Raw genomic sequence first — 16726 nt, 5'->3', positions numbered from 1 at the left:
CCTCTTCCCACCCCCAGCCTCAGGAAACCACGGATCAGTTTTCTGTCCCTTTAGTTTTGTCTATTTGGAGAACGTCCAATACGGGAGTCATACAGTATATAACCTTTCAATCTGACTTCTTTCTCTTGGCACAAGGCATTCACTCGTGTTGAGTGCTTGTTTGAGTTTGTTCCATTTCGTAGTGAGTACCATTCCATCCCGTGCTTATGCATGCAGTCACTGCTCCTTCAGACACCTTCCTATCCACTTGTGCTGAATCTCCCATTTTCATGGGAATGCGACCGAGGCTCAGAGAGGTTGAGTCGCTTGTTCACAGTCACACAGCAATCAGTGGCAGCCCTGAGCTTCCAGCCCCGGTCCCCAGCATAGGCTGAGGAGGAGGCGCGGGAACGAGGCTGCCCTCTGGCCCATGCAGGTCCGCCTGTACACCCTAGAGGAGGACAAGTTCCTCTCCTTCCACATGGAGATGCTGGTGCACGTGGACACCACCCAGGCCTTCCTGCTGCTCTCAGACCTCCGTCGGAGGCCCGAATGGGACAAGCACTACCGGTGAGGGCAGCGGGGTGGGGGTGCAGAGGTGGGCCCTCAGGTGTCTCCTCCTGAGCCGTCCCCCCACTGTGCTCAGCCCCTGCCGGCCTTTAGCAGGGAGGATGGGGGTGGGGCACTTGCTTATGTGTTAGGTGAGCGTCAGAGTCAAGGGTAGTCCAAGCCCTCAAGGAAGAGAGTGAGCCTGGAATTGGAGTCGGGGGCCTGGGTTTAAGTCTTGTTCCTGGCCTAACTAACTGTGTGACCATGGACAAGTTATGTCTTTTCTGGGCCTCAGTTTCCCTCCTCTTAAAATGGGTACTTGAGGCGTGGGTTGTAGATTTGCACCCAGGGATAGATCAGTGATTTTCAAAGCGTGTTCTGTGGAGTTCTGCCTTCCCAGAGGGGGCTTAGGGACTGCGTGGGGTGGTAGCTGGAAGTGGAGGGGGTGGGTGGGAACCCCTCCCAGACTCAGGGTAACTCAGAGAACGGCCAATTTGCTGAATTTACCAAGTTTGCCAGTTCTTTGTATGGATATGTACATGAATGTTATTTTTTAATGTAGTGAGTTACTGAATATAAATGTTATTCCTATAAATGCATTTGTTCCCCAAATTTATTGACTCTCCATGTAAGTTTTTGCTTAGGAAAATAGCCAAAATTTCAGTGTTTAATATGGGAATGTTAAAGTTGAAACTGGTATTTTTTCAAATCCCTTTCAAGTCATTTTCTGTTATGCCAACACCCTCCTTTGGGCGTTCTTTGATCATTTCTCCAATGGCTTATTAAGAGGAGCCTATATTCCTGAGTGTATCCATAAGGAGGATCTGTGTATTTGGAAATTCAGTAAGCAGGTCATTTGGTGAGTTGATATTTGACAAATTGGCCTTCCCCTACCTTTCCCCATCTCTCTTCACCAAAGCAGGCCTGCTTATAGCTGTTCACACACAGGCTTTCTGCCTAAGGTTTCTTTGCAAAAAGGGCTGAGTTGCTTTAAAAAACCCTGGTCTAGGTTGGCCCCAGGCCTGCTGGCCATGCCATCCTGGAAGCCTGGGAGGGGATTTGGTGGTGGATGTTGGAGAGAAGGGGTTGGGCGTGTGGTAGGAAGGCTTCTTGGAGGAGGCGGGCTGGTGTGGGCCTTGAAGGCCCGATCAGATCTTGATGCTTGATGGGATTGGGGGGTGTGTCCTGAGGGGAAGGGAGGCCCTAGCAGCTTTCCTCCACCCTGCCCACAGCTGCCCTGTTCCTGAGGCAGCTTCCAGGGTGGGCGGGAGAGCAGGGAAAAGGTGGCGGGTCTGGACATGGTTGTGTGTGTCTCTGCGTGGATGTCCTTGTGTGTGTGCGTGTGTTGGTGTAAGCCTACGTGTGTCTACCTGGGCACATGCGTGCAGTGTGCCCGGACCCGAGGGGCACAGCTCTGGCGCCCAACAGCCCAAGCACGTCCCACACCTGCCTCCTTATTGGCTCTGTGGCCGGAGGTGAGTTATTTCTCTGAGTCTCAGCCCCCTCATCTATAAAATGGGGATACTAAGAGTACCAACTGCATGGGCTGATGTGGGGTTAAGTGAGATAGTACCCATAATGCTCTTAGAACAGTGTCTGGCACACAGTGGGCACTCACTAAATATTCAGTACACCTACTAAATCATCACACATCTGTGTAGGGTATGTGCATCTGCACAGACATAGACAGACACCCATAGTTTTGTGTGTGCATCGGTGGGTGTCTATCTATGTATCTGTGCACGTGTGCCCACGGGTGTGTGTGTTCATTTGCTTGTGTATGTGTCTGTGTGCCTGTGTGTGTGTTTATCTTGCCAGCCTTTTCTGCCCTCCTGTGGTCCCTGCTGAGCAGTGTTGTGGGTGAAATATCCCCCAAGCATCTGCTCAGGGCAGCTGAAGCACAGGAGGGCCTGGGTCAGACCTGCTCTCACACGAGGAGCTGGTGTGACGCCCGTGGGTTTTGTACAGGAGCGTGGAGCTAGTGCAGCAGGTGGACGAGGATGATGCCATCTACCACATCGTCAGCCCTGCCCTCGGTGGTGACCCCAAGCCCCAGGATTTTGTGATCCTGGCCTCTCGGCGGAAGCCTTGTGACAACAGGTGCGTGCCTGCCTTCTGGGGTGGGAGGTGGGCAGGGCTCGTCTTCCTCCCCGGGGAGGGGACATCAGCCTAGAGTCAGCCCTCTGCTTCCTACTGGCCGCAGTGGTCTTACTGTGGGTAGAATGGAGGACATGGGGATGTATGGCCCCTCTAGTCACTCATGCTCTAAAGCGAGGTGGTCTCTGTCCCTGGGGTAGTGAGGGCGCCTTACCCCAGGCCACAGACAGGCCAGTTCTCACGTGGCCAACTCCTTGGCCTCCAGCCTCCGAAGGCCCGTGTTGGCTGAAGGGCGGTGAGGCTGTCAGCTGTGTCATGCTGGGGATGCCCGAGAGTCGGCATCCCTTCTGCTAGAGACAGACAAAAAGAAGAAGCACAAAAATCCCAAAGCGCAACACTGCTTGCTGAGTGTCTGCAGTGGAGGGGCTTTTCCAGAAAGTCCACAGTGCAGTCACGCTGGCTCCTGGTGAGTTCAGAGCTGCGAACCCACAGGCATCTCCTCTTTCCAGCTTGGCCCAGAGCCAGGCTCTGTGTGCCTCAGACTCTGGGTCAGTGCCAGAGGAGGGCTCTGGAACCAGGCCCTCACCCTCTCCTGTGTCCCCTCCATACACTTCCTCCATTCCAGGGACCCCTATGTCATTGCGATGAGGTCAGTTACGCTGCCCACGCACCTCGAGACCTCGGAGTACAGGCGTGGGGAGACCATCTGCTCAGGCTTCTGCTTCTGGCACGAGGGGGACCAGTTGACCAAGGTGAGGCTGGGTGTCTCCTTTCCCCCTCCCACCCAGATTCACCCCAAAGCCACACTTGTGTCCAGAACTCAGCAGTGTCCAGCTCAGACAGTTCCAGACCCAGGCTCCCCTGCCTGCCAGCAGTCTCTCTCTTCCAGCTCAGGGGAGCCTAAGAGTGTCAGGGGCTGAAAATGAGCCTTCATTAAGACCTAATCTGTGCTAAGTCCGAGGCCACTGCAGGGTCTTGGAAAAAGCACTGGACACAGAGGGCAGAAGCCCTGGGTTCTGATCTAAAATTCTATCTCCTCATTTACTTATTGTCTAGGAAGGCTTTATATGGCTCTCAGGGCCCAGAAGACTCAGCAGGGCAGTCAGTGTTAACTGAAGCGTAGGGGAGAAGGCTGAGAGTGGCTGGGGGGTGCCCATTGCCCCTTCCTCAGCTCACAGTGGCTCTGAGACTCCCCCCAGGTAGGGACCTGGACAGTGCTAGCTAACTTAGCACATCTAAACTGACGAGCTCCTCAGGGCAGTCCTTGGGCTTATTCTAACTTGCGTACGGCCCTAGAGCACCTTTATTTAAAAGGGATTCCGTGCTGGGCTCTGGAGACCCAGCTCCGGTCCTCCAGGGCCTCCCGGCTGACAGGGGAGACACGTGATGACAGCAGTGTGTGGTGACAGAGGGAAGCCAGGGTTGTCAGCACCCGGGGTGGGGGTGAGGGGTCGGGGGAGACCAGCTGGAGGAGGTCACACCCGCCAGTCACGCAGTCTTCTAAGGCCCCAGGTGCTGGCTGGTATTTGCTGCCTTCCTAGCAGGTGACAAGGCTGCCTCCCGCGTGCCTCATGTCCTCTCAGCTCCCACCCTTCCCGCGGCCCAGCCTCCCTGAGTGTGGCTTCCCATCCTGCAGGTGTCCTACTATAACCAGGCCACCCCAGGCTTTCTCAATTACGTGACCACCAATGTGACTGGCCTCTCCTCTGAGTTCTACACCACCTTCAAGGCTTGTGAGCAGTTCCTCTTGGACAACCGGAACGATCTGGCCCCCAGCCTCCAGACCCTCTAGGCATCTTCAGTGGCCACCTCACGCCCATCTCCCACTCCATCCTGCCCTGAGGACGCACACGCAGTGCACTGAGGAAGGCAGAGGCATTTATTCCTTCCTGCCACCCCAGTGGGAAGCCTGGACCCGGGGGTCCACCAGCCCAGCACCCCTGGGTGGTCACTTTCTGCCAACATCCGCCAGCAAGTCTTGGTAGGAACGCTGGGGTAGCCTGTAGTAGACTCGGGTCCTCTCCACTGCCCTGGCTGCCAGCAGCACTGCCCGCACAGATGCATAGCTGCCCCAGCCAGGGCTGTGTTCCACTGTGACAGTGGCCCGGGGAGAGGCTGCCAACAGCCTGGCCACGACTCCAGCCGTGCTCTGGCCCAGCGGCCCAGCCTGCAACTGGAAGGACACGGGTTGCCAGAGGCCCTGGCACAGCTCCAGCATATCTGTGAGCAGCTGTTCCCCGTAGCCACTGCTCAGCACTTCCTCGGGCCAGCCTGGTGCCACCGTCACATGGGGGAAAACCTCGGCCACGGCTGTAAGCAACTCCCTGCCAGTCACGTAGCCAGGGACCACAAAACTCCCGTGGGAGACTGTGGCCCCGACCCACACAGGCCTAGGCAGGTGGCCAAGGGTGGAGAGGGTAGCCAGTGTGGCCAGGGATGGCCGGAGGGCTGTGGGCTCTGCTATGTGCACATGGATGCCCCAGCGTCCCGGGTGCGTGGCCAGCTGCAGCAGGCAGAACTCCAGTGTCAGGGCACGGCCATCTGGGGCACGTACGATGGGCACGGGGTCCCCAGCTGCAGGCTCCTGGAGGCCAACTTTCAGCAGGATCATGCCTTCTCTGTCTGGAAGAGGCAATGGAGGCAGCAGCGGGGTAATGGGATCTGTCGATCAGATCTGAGTTCCAGGTGGGAAGGCTGCTTTATGAATGTGCCCGGGACTCGTCAGAATGATTCAATGAGTTGCTAGCTCGGCTGGGCCCTTGCCTGCGGCTCAGCCCTGGGGCCCATGCCCGCCTCTCTTGCAGCGTGATGTGACTGAGGGCTCACAGGTGCTGAAGGCCCGGAGCCCCGCACTTTTGACAGCACTGTACTCCCTACCTTGCAGCCGTGTTGCTATGGTAACGGAGATCTGAGGCAGCTTCCCCAAGTGTAGGAAACTCTCGTGGTTGAGCTAGGAGCACAGGGGCTGCAGGTGGACCTTACCTGGGAGTCGCACTGTTGCTGTGCTCCTGTTGCCCTGGATGTCAGGCACCAGCCACTCCACGCTCAGACCCTCATCCCCAGGGAGTTGGAGAAGGGGGATCAGGCTGCCTCCCGTGTAGTAGCTTTGCTTCCGTGAGGCGTTCACTGTGGGGCAAATTGCCAGGATGAAGAGGCCGCTGGTCACAGAGCCCTTCTGTGCGCCGTGCATCCTCTCTAAGTCTCACAGCAAGCTTCCCGGCAGCTGTAATTCCCTGTTTTATAGATTACAGGTGATTTGCCCAAGGTCCTACAGCCAGTAGGCAGGGTTGCTGGGATTGGAACCTGATGGAGCCAGGTCCGTGTGGCCCCAAAGCTGGTATTTCCTCCCCCTCACCAAGATGGCTCCCAAGGCAGGAATGTTAGGTCTGATGGGTCCCCTTTGAGATGGCCTAACTGCAGGCTCTCCTAGGTTTGGAGTCAGGGGAGTGAGGTGTTTGGACAAGGTAGTGTCTGCATCACTGATTAGCAGGTACAGTGGAGGGGCCATTCTCTGAAATGCTAGAGTAAACCTTCGAGGAACTGTATTGCAAGGGGAAGCATATGGGATTTGGAATTTGCTGGTTCCAGTAGGAGCTGTGCCACGTTCAAGCTGAATGACTTTGTATAAATTACCTAACTGTTGTGAATCTCAGTTTCCCTATCTGTAAAATGGAATCCCTGCTTCACAGATCTATAAAGCTTAGCATACCGTACTGGGGTCTGGCATACAACTGATGCTTAGAACGATTCCTTCCTCCTATCCCTCCTAGGATTTTCCCCTTCCAGTGCCCCATCCCACCTAACTCTGCTGCCGCGTCTACCAAGTGCTGCCCTGTGCAGAATCCGGCCCCACCACCCTTTCCCACGCTGCCCAGACCCCTCCCTACTGGCGAGCTGCTTGAACTGCGACAGGAGAGGCTCGAAGAGGTCATAGTAGACCTGGTGGGTGGCGGTGTTGTCCCGGACGTAGAGGAGATCGTCTACCGACACGGGGTCCGAGGTGGCCTGCCACAGCGTCAGGCTGTACCTGGGGTCCAGAGAGCCAGTTCAGGGCCTGCCTGGGCCCAGCAGCCCTCAGCCCCACTCCTGTGCTCAGAGCTGGACCCAAGCTGGGTGGTGAGGAACACTACCCTGCTTCCTGGGGGCAGAAGAAGCCACAGAGGCCTCGGGAACGATGACTGAGAGTAGAGGCTGAGGAGCTGGGGAGATGGACTACCCTGCCTCCTCACTTGGAGTGTCTATTTCTGGGTCCTGTCTTACGAAGGAGACAAGGACAGAAGAGACGGGCACAGGGGGTGGGGCTAGAGGTCAGGTATGAAGAGGGGAAGGGGGCGGCCTCCAGTGGGGAGAGGCTGAGGAAGGTGGTGCTGGGCAGCTGGGGACAGAGTACAGGGGTGGGGATGGGGCTTCCTCAGTCCCTACAGAGCTATCTTGGGGCAGAGGCTGTAGGTGCAATCTGTGCAGCCCCAGGGAACAGCTGGCTTCCGTGGGAGAAAGCTGTGGGAGGCAAATTGTGTCTCAGTGTAGACACTTTCCAACGGGCAGAGAGTTGTCTGCCAATGGACAGGCTGCCTCAGATGATAGTGAGCTCCCCATTACCGGAGGCATACAAGCAGAAAGCAGGGACATTGTAGAGCATGTGAGCACCAGCAGAGGTTGGACCAGATGATCAATAAGACCCTTCTAGCCATGAGCCTCTGGGATCTTCCGGGGGCATCAGTGCCTGGGAGCGGGCTTGGAGAGAGTGGGAGCTGTGGCAGGGGCCTGGGAGTCCTCACCTCTCAGATTGGCCCAGGAGCCAGCTGAAGTGGGGCCAGGCGGCCCGCACCATGACAGCCCGCACAGGGAAGGTGACCTTCTGTGGCAGTCCTTCCACCAGCCCCTGCATCTTCTCTACCATGGCTCGGGTATACGTCCCGTTTGGGAACAGGGGCAGGTAGAGGGTGGTCCAGCCTGGAGACAGGGTTGCCTTAGAATACTTCTCCTGGACCAAGGCCAGGAACCTGCAGAGAATCAGAGACGCTGGTCTTTTAGAGGCCCTTCCTCATCTCCCGGGTTCCCATCACAGTGCTAAGAAGAGGCAGGATCTCTTGCATCTATGATATAAGGGCACAGTCCTAAAGAACAGAAATGCCTTGCTGAAAGTCCCACAGTAGGGCATGGACTTTGGTGCCGGGGAGGTCTGGGTTTGGGTCCTGATTCTGTGACCTTGGGCAGCTCACCCGGCCCCTTTGATTCTCAAAGATGGCATCCTTTCAGGCAGGACAGGCCTTCGTAAACATACCCACCTGGACGGGGGGATGCAATCTAAAGCCCCAGGTGTGGGATGTGGGTTCTCCCAGCTGTGGAGTCTCTGAACTTTCATATTTTATTTAAAAATTTCATTCAAATTTTGCCTTGATGCGAATTTTAATAGGCAAATAATGTTACCCTCTCCCTCTCCCCAGATTATTGAGTAATTTTCTTCACTCCAAGAAGGTGAACCATTATTTATCTTGGGCCACTGACTACATTTTCAAACTGCTGCTTTCCAAATGCACCTCAGTTTGATAATCATGATAAATATTGGACGGATGGATTGTTGGCTGACTGGCTGGAAAGATGGGAGAATGGATGGATGGACGGTAAAGAGCATGGAGGTTAGAGTCAGACAGGCCTGGTTTTGAATCTTTACTCTGCCAATTACTAGATTTAGGCAAGTCATTTAACTTCAGTGAGATATTTCCTGTATTAATAAAATGAAAATAATATTACCTACCTCATTCTCAAGTAAGAGTTAAGTGGTATTCTACAACTAGAGTACTTAAACAGTGCCTGTGACACATAATAAACATTCAACAGATTGTGCCTCAATTATTGTCAGCTTTCTCATCTGCAAAATGGTGAGAAAAAATGCTCCTAACCTGGCATTGCTATGTGAAGATCAACTCAGATATATGCTCTCCTTTTAAGTGGCCCTTTGTAAACTGGAGCACACCATGCAGCTGGTGTTACGTGAGGGCGGTTGGTGGTAGTGCTGGGATTTCATGGGGGGCTAGGGAAGGAGTCAGTGCTTTAGACTTTTCTAGCAGGCCAAGTGTTGCCCTTGTCACTGGACTAGGCCCTGCTTGCCGTCCAGGAATAAACAGTGTAGTAAGGGTGGCAAACCTGTAATCCGACAGTGATAGTCCAGCGAAATCAGGACTGTTGGGAGAAAGTGTGAGTGAAGGCCCTCAGCGGCCTTGGATGTCAGGGAAGCTGCTGGGACAGGTAATGACTGGGCAAAGGTTCATCAGGAAATGGGGGAAAGGCATTCAAGGCAGAGGGAATAGCACGTGTGAAGGCTCAGAGGTCAGACTACATGGTGTGGCTGGAAGCAAACTCAGCAAAGGTCCCCTGAGCGCCTCCTGTGCCAGCTGTTGACGGAAGAGGATTGGACACAGCTGGGGCAGAGAGGCGGACACTCACTGTGTAGCATTGACTTCTATCGGGATGGCCATGTTGGGGCCCCTCAGGATGTCGGCATTGATCCACACAGGCCTCCGAACTCTCCCCTCCTCGGTCAGCCGCCGCAGGAGGTCCAGGGAGGGGCCCACGGCCTTGATGCTCTTGAAGTCTAGTTTGATGCCTGTGGGGAGAGGGCCAAGGGCTTGGGGAACTGGTCCCTCGTGCTCAAGGAAGAAAGAAACAGAAGACATGACTTCCTGGGACAGAGAGAGCAGGTATGGTATGTGTGTTGGGGTCAGGGAGGGAAGACAGGGACCAGATTCTCGCTGGGTGTGAAGAAGGGCTTTCAAACAGGCAGAGCTAACCTGGAGAGAAAGGACTTGCCTCTGTAGGAATGAGCTCCTGTCTCCCATCACCAAGGGGAAGAAGCAGATGACGGGTAAGGGCTTGGGACTTGGGGCTGGTTTAGGGGTTGTCAAGCATCGGATGAAAAGGGACTGTGATTCTTGGACAGGCAGGCTCAGAGGGTCCTAAGCCACCTGAGCCTGAACAGCAGGAGATGAGGCTGAGAAGTTAGAGCAGGATGTTGAAAGACAGGCCAAGGAGATCACACTTTGTCCTGAGGACAATGGGAGCCATGGAGGGTTAAAGCAGGGGAGTGACATGACAATTGGCATTTTGGAAAGCTCACTCAGGTAGGGGCTGAGTTTGGAAGCAGGAAGCCAGTGAGGAAGGAGTTCCAGGGGAAAGATGATGTGACTGGGACTGGATCAGGGGGTAGGGTTCAGGGTTAGAATTGGCAGGTGCAGCAGCTGAGCAGATGTGGGGGATGAGGGAGAGACATTAGGGTGATGCCTGGATTCTGACTATAACTGGCAAAGAGACATGGGAGGGGAAGGTGGAATTTGGCTTTTGAGCATGTTGTATCCAGTTCCACGGATTCAGGGCCCAAACATGTTTGGCCCTTTGCAGCTTACCCTGCACTTTTTCATCCATCATCTCCCTGATCTTCCCCGAGCCCAGGCCTCTAGAGCGGTGGGCTGCAAAGCCAAGGCAACGAGCAACTCCTGACGAGCGCTGGACTAGCTTCCTAGTGGAAGGACCCCTGCACATGCGGCCTGAGGACCAGAGGGCTGGGCAGCTGGGGAGGGGCTGAGAGAGGTCCTTACCCTTCTGGGAAGAGGCCAGCACGGCCTCCAGCCACTGCTGTAGGGTGTTGTCACTGTAGGTGGCTGGGGGGTGAGCCATGATGGGGACCCCTGTCTCGTTGACTGTGCCGAGCCCTTCTACCGTGACGTCTGCCTCCAGGGCCACAGCGTCACCTGTGCAAGAGGACAAACTCCATCTTGATTGGTTCCTTTTTTTTTTTTTTGCTGCACAACTTGTGGGATCCTAGTTCCCTGACGGGGGATTGAACCTGGGCCCTGGCAGTGAGGGCTGTGTCCTAACCACTGGACCGCCAGGGAATTCCCAGATCATTTCCTTTTTTAAAGCAATTTTTCTCAACATCAAAGTATTACACATTTATTATAGAACATTTGGAAAATACAGAAAAGCAGAAAGAGAAATATTCGCCCACATTTCTAAATTTTTGCTACTAACAAATAATGATGCATATTTTATTCTGATTTTCTGATTATTTTTTATCCTGACTTGAGGAAAGCATTTCCATCATAGTTCACTTTTTGATGTATTTTCTTCCACTTTTACCTATGTATAGTTTTTACACAGTTGGGAATACTCTGCATTTATAATTTTAATCTTTTTCTTTCAATAGTGACATTTTTTACAATCTTTTCTATGTTTCATTAAAAAAAAAAAAAAGGCTGCAAAAACCCTGATTGAGGGCACTCTCCCACTCCTGAGACATCCTAGTAGTTTCTAAATTTTTGCTACTAACAAATAATGATGCATGTTTTATTCTGATTTTCTGATTATTTTTTACCCTGACAAGGAATTTGAGTCAGGGCCATGCGGGGTGTTTTTAAGGCCCATACTAACAAATTACTGTCTAGAAAAATTCTTCTGACTCATGTTCCTGCCAGAAATACGTAAGCTGGCCCATCTCCGGCACACTTACAGCCCTGAGCATCGTTATTTTCATCTTTTAAATGCACACAGTTAACTCCATCAGGTGGCTGTGTGACGCCTGCTCTGAAAGTTCAGTCCAGGAGGGAGCTGAGGCCTTTCAGTGAGAAGCAGGCCAGAATAGCCGGCCAGGGTCTCTGTCTAAGGAATGGAGTGGAGGGCAGGCGGGGTCGCTCTCAGCTCCTGCCCCATCACAGACAGTTGGCATCAGAGGGCCTCTTGTGTTTGACACTCGCAGCCTCGTGACTTGAGCTCTGCTCCCCTCCAAGTCCATTCTGCACACGGCCACTAGAGTGAGTATTCCAAACACGTACCTGATCGTGTCACTTCTGTTAAAAAATCAAAAACGTCCCTGCCCGTTGTCCTAAGAGTCCAAGCTAAATGCCTTACCACAGTCTGTGAGGTCCTGCATGACCAGGCCTGGCAAACTTTCCCATCTCATCTCGAGTCCCTCTCTCCCTCAATCTCTAGCTTCCAGCCACTCCTGTTTCTCCAACATTAATGTGCACACAAATCACCCAGGAACTGTTAAAATGCAAGTTCTGCTCAGTAGGTCTGGGGTGGGGCCCAAGATGTCTAACCATCTCCCCCGTGATGCCCATGCTGCTGGTCCGTGGCCCACACTTTGAGTATCGATGCTCAAATATCTTGTCTTCCCTTCTCTGGGCTCTTACACATGGCTGTTGTCTTGGCAACACTTCCCTCCTCCGCAGCTTTACTAGGCCACCTCCAGCTCATCCATGGGTGTTGGCTTAAAATATCAAGGAGGCCATCCCTAAACCACACATCCAGTCTAAGTTAGGTTGCCAGCTTCTCCTCTGAGTGCTCAGCCCCCCTGTAATTACTCATTTAGCACCAGCTTTCCTGAGTGTAAGTGTCAGGGAGCAGGGTCCAGGTCTGTGTTGCCCGTCACTTGGATTTCCAGTGCCAAGACAGTACTAGGCCTAAAAAAGGAGCTTCAAAAATGTTTGTTGGATGATGAAAGACTGAATGAATGGGTGATAGAAAAGTTAAGATCAACCAGTGCAGGTTCAGAAAGGTGATAGAGCTTGCCCAAAGTCGCAGAGAATTTTTGCAGATTTCTTTAAAATCTAGGTGTCTGGATTTCCAGGAGGGGGAGGAAGCTGAGTGCCAGGCTGTGCCCAGCACTGAGCCAGGCACTTTGCATTGTCCCATTTCATCCTCATATTATACCTCCTGCCCAGAGCTCTGGACTCGCTGGAGTCCTCACTGGCAAGATGGGGATGAGCCTCCCTGGGCTGTGACTACAGGACATGGGCACGTTGTAAACTGTGAAGGGCTATATGAAGGTAGCCTTTATTTTTATGGCTTGAACACAAAGCACTTTCTTTTCTTAACTTTCGGTTACCTGGGAATGCAAAGAGAGGGGTCCAAAGGGTTTGGGGCCCATCAAGGCCCAGAGAAGCCAGTCCTGAGGGGGGCAGCTGGGCAGATACGAGGGTAGTTCAAGAGGATGGATACTGAGGGGTCTCCTTCCCCATCTAATGGGAGCCAGTTCCGGTCTGGGGTGGGTGGGGGCACGCTGGGAGGGATCCAGGGCTGGAACGCAGGTCTCTGAGTCCCGGTGAACCTCCGATGCTGCTGCCTTGCTTGACTTTCACTAGCTGCCTTCCTTGGGACGCTGTAAGCCCCTTGAACGCAGGGCCACATCTCACTCATTTCTAAACCTCCTCCTGAGCTGGGTGCAGTGTAGGGGCCCAGCAAACGCTCAGCGAAGTGGACTAAAGACTGATGGACCTAACCTGCCTCCTTGCGATCGCCACCTGGATCCAGCTTCCTCCCGAAGTCTTCTCCCTTGTCATTTACACCTGTTGTGTGCCTTCCAGATGCTGAATCTGGGGGGCCAACTTGCTTGGTTGGGGGTGTGAAGGAACAGGAGATGAGGAAAGGATCAGGTTTCTGCAGCCACAGTAGGAGTCCTGGTCCTCAGGGGCACAGTCAGGTGGGAAAGAGTGATGCTCTCCAGAGGGAGCCCACAGGAAGTTACCAGACCCTCCTTCCCCTCCCCCGCATGCCAGGAGCTCTATGCATCACATCTGGCAGGAGAGCGCTGCGGCTGAGTGTGCAGATCCTGAACCCAAGGCTGCTAGCTTCCAGCTCTAACACTTGCAAGCTGTGTGACCTTGGGCAGGTTACTGGACCTCTCTGTGCTTCCTGTCCCCTCGTTTACTAGAAGTAAATAATTAAATATCCTTTGTTAGGCATTCACTAAGTATTAATTATCATTTACGTGGAGTAGCTCACTTAACTAGGGTGAGCACATGTCCCCATTTGCCTGAGATCGTCCGGTGTATTCCTGTTGTTTCAGCATAATTATTAATAATGACCTCTTTCACTATCAAAAGTGCCCTGGTTTGGATGATAAATGATATGGTCACCCTACCAGCCCACATTTTGCAGAGGGAAAAACTGTCCCAAATCACTCCTCTGGTAAATGATAAAAAGAATTTGAACCCAGTCTGTCTGCCTCCTAGGCCTTTGCTGTGGCCCCTCCCCTCCACATGGGTGTCCAGTCACGTTCAAGGTGACTTCACCGGCCTAACCCTGGCCTACCATTGGCTCCCCCCGAGGGTGCCCACCTCAGTTGTGGAGCCACTCTCCTCCCAGAGACCTACCCCAGGGACCTAGCAGGACCCTCAGGGAGAAAACTGGGCCTGGGGTCCTCCGCACCCCTGCAGCTATGCTAAGGGGTGCCTCTGCACGCTCCATGCTGTTGGGCACTGCCTGGTTGGGGCCCTTAGCTTTCTTCTTGGCCAAGGTCCCACCTTGGTGGGGCCTGATCCCTTACCTGCTGCCCCAGGGCTGACCTGGGATGAGCCTGGGGCTGGCAGATCCTCTTTGCTTTCCCTCAGGCTTTATCTGCCAGATAAGAGCCCTCCCTCTTGCCAGGGAGTTCTCTGGCCTCTTATCACCCAAGTCTGGTGATCAGCCTCCTGATCCTGAAGCAGCAGCAAACTGGCTCCACCCAGCCTGTGACGGCCTCTCTTCTGCTGACCGCCAGGCCTGCCTCCTCCAGGAAGTCTCCCTAAGGACTCATTCATTCATTCAGCAAACCTTTCCCAGATGCTCATTCCCAGGCTCTCTGCTGGTGACTCTGCAGGAGTAAGAGCCAGAGGCCTGGCGCCTAGGTCTTGCTCTGCTTCAGACCTACTGTGTGACCTTGGACAAGACCCTCTGGATCTCACTTTCCTAAAACTGAGGGATTTTGGTTGAGCAGTGGTTCTCAAAGTGTGATCCTGGGGCCAGCAACATCAATGTCACCTGGGAACTTATTAGAAATGCAGATTCTCAGGCCCCACCCCAGAACCAGTGAATCTGAAACTCCAGGGGTGGGGCTAGCAATGTGTTTTCTGAAGCATGCTCAAATTTGGGGACCCTTCCTTTTATCTTGAATAGTCACTGCTTTAGAGTTTACAAGCACATACATGAACATGATCTAATGAGCTTCCCCATAGTCCTGGAAGAGTGATCTTCCCTTTTGAACTGGGCCAGGCATAATGCAGTGGTTTAGAGCGTGGGAGCTGACCACTGGGTGCTCCAATGCTGGCTTAGCCACTTTCAAACAGTGTGACCTTAGTGTAAAGTTAGGTAAGTCACCTAACTTTTCTGAGCCTCCATTTTTCTTCTGTCGAATGGCACCCACAAAACAGGCTGTTTGTAGTCCCAGGAGACCCACGTGGAATGTGAGTGTGTGTCCCCACAGGGAGTGCTTGGCGACTGGCTGCCGTAATCATTCTGAATCAGAGGCTCAGGAGTTACACAATTTGCTCAGGCTTCCACAGCTCCCTTTTGGTAGCGCTGGCACTCAAACATCTTCTGGCTCTTTAGACTTTGAGGACAAAGGCCTCCTTAGCAGGGAAGCAGTCTCCTGACAAGGCCTGGGAGGAAGGGCAGGATGGGACCTTGGAACCAGACATCTCTGCACAACCTGAGCCAGTCACTTAACCCCTGAGCCTCCACTTTCTCAAGCGGGGGATGGCAAGAACGCGGCGATACCCATCCTAATGCCACCTCATAGGTAGTGCTGTCTTAGCCCCACCTCCGCTCTCCCTCCATTGCCTCCACCTCTGCCCCGGCCTGCCTCAGTCCTGGCAACTGGACTTACTGCTGAGGGCAGCCCTCATCTCCTTCTGGCTGTTGGCAGCATGGTACCAGGTGACCAGCAGGCCGTCGTGTTGGCTGATCTGACCCAGGCTCAGCAGGTAGTCCAGCATGTCCGCGTCGGAGCGGCAGGCAGCATCCTGTTCACAGCCTGGAATCGAGGCGAAGGGAACTGTCAGCATCAGTACTTGCCCCAGACCAAGACCCTCATCCGTACTTCCTACTAACCCTCCTTGGGCCCCGGGGAGTGTCTAGCACACCATCTAGCAGAGACAGTGGACCCCAGATTCATCAGTGCTGGGAGAGAGAGAAATACGTGGGCTCCTGAGCACAATGATGCTCTGAACCAGCCTGTGGATGTCGGGAAGTTCACTGATAAGGGAACATTTAAGGCAGACCTAGAAGGATGGGTGTGAAAATTTGACCAAAATAGGGGACTAGGTTATTTCAGACAGAGAGAACAGTATAAGCAAAGGTTTGACCATAGGAAATATATGGTTGCCTAAAGGAGTGGCCATTGGCCTGGTACAGAATACAGAGAAATGGAATAGGGCAAGATTGGAAGAGGGCTATGATCCAGTTGTAAATGGCTTTGGGCGCCAGCAAAGGAGTTGGGTGTGTGCTGGAGACAGCAAACTAGGTTTATGTTTAGAAAGATCTCCTTACATAGTGGTTAAGAATCTGCCTGCCAGTGCAGGGGACACGGGTTCGAGCCCTGGTCCGGGGAGATCCCACATGCCACAGAGCAACAAAGCCCGTGTGCCACAACTGCTGAGCCACGTGCCGCAACTGCTGAGCCCACGTGCTGCAACTGCTGAAGCCTGTGTGCCTACAGCCTGTGCTCCGCAACAAGGGAAGCCACTGCCGTGAGAAGCCCATACACTGCAACGAAAAGCCCATACACTGAAACGAAGAGTAACCCCTGTTCGCCACAGCTAGAGACAGCCCGCGCGTAGCAATGAAGACCCAACACAGCCAAAAATAAATAAATAAATAAAATTTTTTTTAAAAAAGGAAAGATCTCCTTGGTGGCAGACCGAGCATGGGCTGGTGTGAGCAGGCTGGCAGCAGAGACTGTGTGTGGAGGGGAGGGCTGCTGCAGGGGTCCAGCAGGAGACAGAGGCTTGAGAGGTCATGGTGGGCAGGGATGGAGGGTAGAGGATGGGAAAGAAGAGCCTCGAGGCACAGGACTGAAGATACAGGCATGAGGCAGGAGGAAGAGAGGAGGCTGCTCCCAGGTCCCTGTGTGTATGGAGGACCCTTCACCAGGAGAGGGCGCAGAGGGGAGAGGGAAAGTTCAGCTCAGTCAGCTGAATTTGAGATGCCTGCGTGACCCTGCAAGAAGGAATGTTCATCTGGGGGCACAGAAGGAGGTCTGGGCTGAAGACCAAGTTTCGTTGGTCCTCAGGTAACTGAAGCCTGGTAAAGAAGGAAGGGAAAGTTAATGGGACTGTCTGTTGGGAAT

At 53.7% G+C, this 16726-nt stretch overlaps 2 protein-coding genes across 2 annotated transcripts in view; one reads left to right on the top strand and one right to left on the bottom strand.

Moving 5' to 3' along the window:
- ACOT11 (acyl-CoA thioesterase 11) overlaps nt 1–4428 on the top strand; it is a 47284-nt gene extending 42856 nt beyond the window's left edge. Inside the window, exons 13-16 of the mRNA XM_024119831.3 lie at nt 416–549; nt 2497–2628; nt 3251–3377; nt 4262–4428. Coding sequence (XP_023975599.2) covers nt 416–549; nt 2497–2628; nt 3251–3377; nt 4262–4417 — 549 coding nt within the window. The 3' untranslated portion in view covers nt 4418–4428. The remainder of the gene's footprint in view (nt 1–415; nt 550–2496; nt 2629–3250; nt 3378–4261) is intronic.
- Nucleotides 4429–4573: 145 nt separating this feature from the next.
- On the bottom strand, nt 4574–16393 carry FAM151A (family with sequence similarity 151 member A). The gene is made up of 7 exons (XM_028484974.2): nt 15266–16393; nt 10221–10373; nt 9073–9232; nt 7404–7628; nt 6513–6652; nt 5608–5751; nt 4574–5247 (listed from the first exon to the last, which is right to left on the bottom strand). Exons 1-7 carry the CDS (start codon nt 15441–15443, stop codon nt 4574–4576), a joined length of 1674 nt encoding a protein of 557 aa, XP_028340775.1. The 5' UTR covers nt 15444–16393.
- Between the last annotated feature and the right edge of the window lie 333 nt (nt 16394–16726).

Source organism: Physeter macrocephalus, unplaced genomic scaffold (genome assembly GCF_002837175.3).
Source record: "Physeter macrocephalus isolate SW-GA unplaced genomic scaffold, ASM283717v5 random_346, whole genome shotgun sequence".
Classification (NCBI taxonomy): Eukaryota; Metazoa; Chordata; class Mammalia; order Artiodactyla; family Physeteridae; genus Physeter; species Physeter macrocephalus.
The sequence above is the reverse complement of the archived record's forward strand: the minus strand, read 5'-3'. Positions and strand labels throughout refer to the sequence as shown.

Coding starts and splice junctions, on each gene's coding strand:
- FAM151A (XM_028484974.2), bottom strand. CDS start 15,443: ATGCTGACAGTTCCCTTCGCCTCGATTCCAGGCTGTGAACAGGATGCT. Junction 10,374..15,265: donor GATGAGGGCTGCCCTCAGCA/GTAAGTCCAGTT, acceptor CCTCTTGCACAG/GTGACGCTGTGGCCCTGGAG. Junction 6,653..7,403: donor CTCCTGGGCCAATCTGAGAG/GTGAGGACTCCC, acceptor TCTGGACCCCAG/GTACAGCCTGACGCTGTGGC.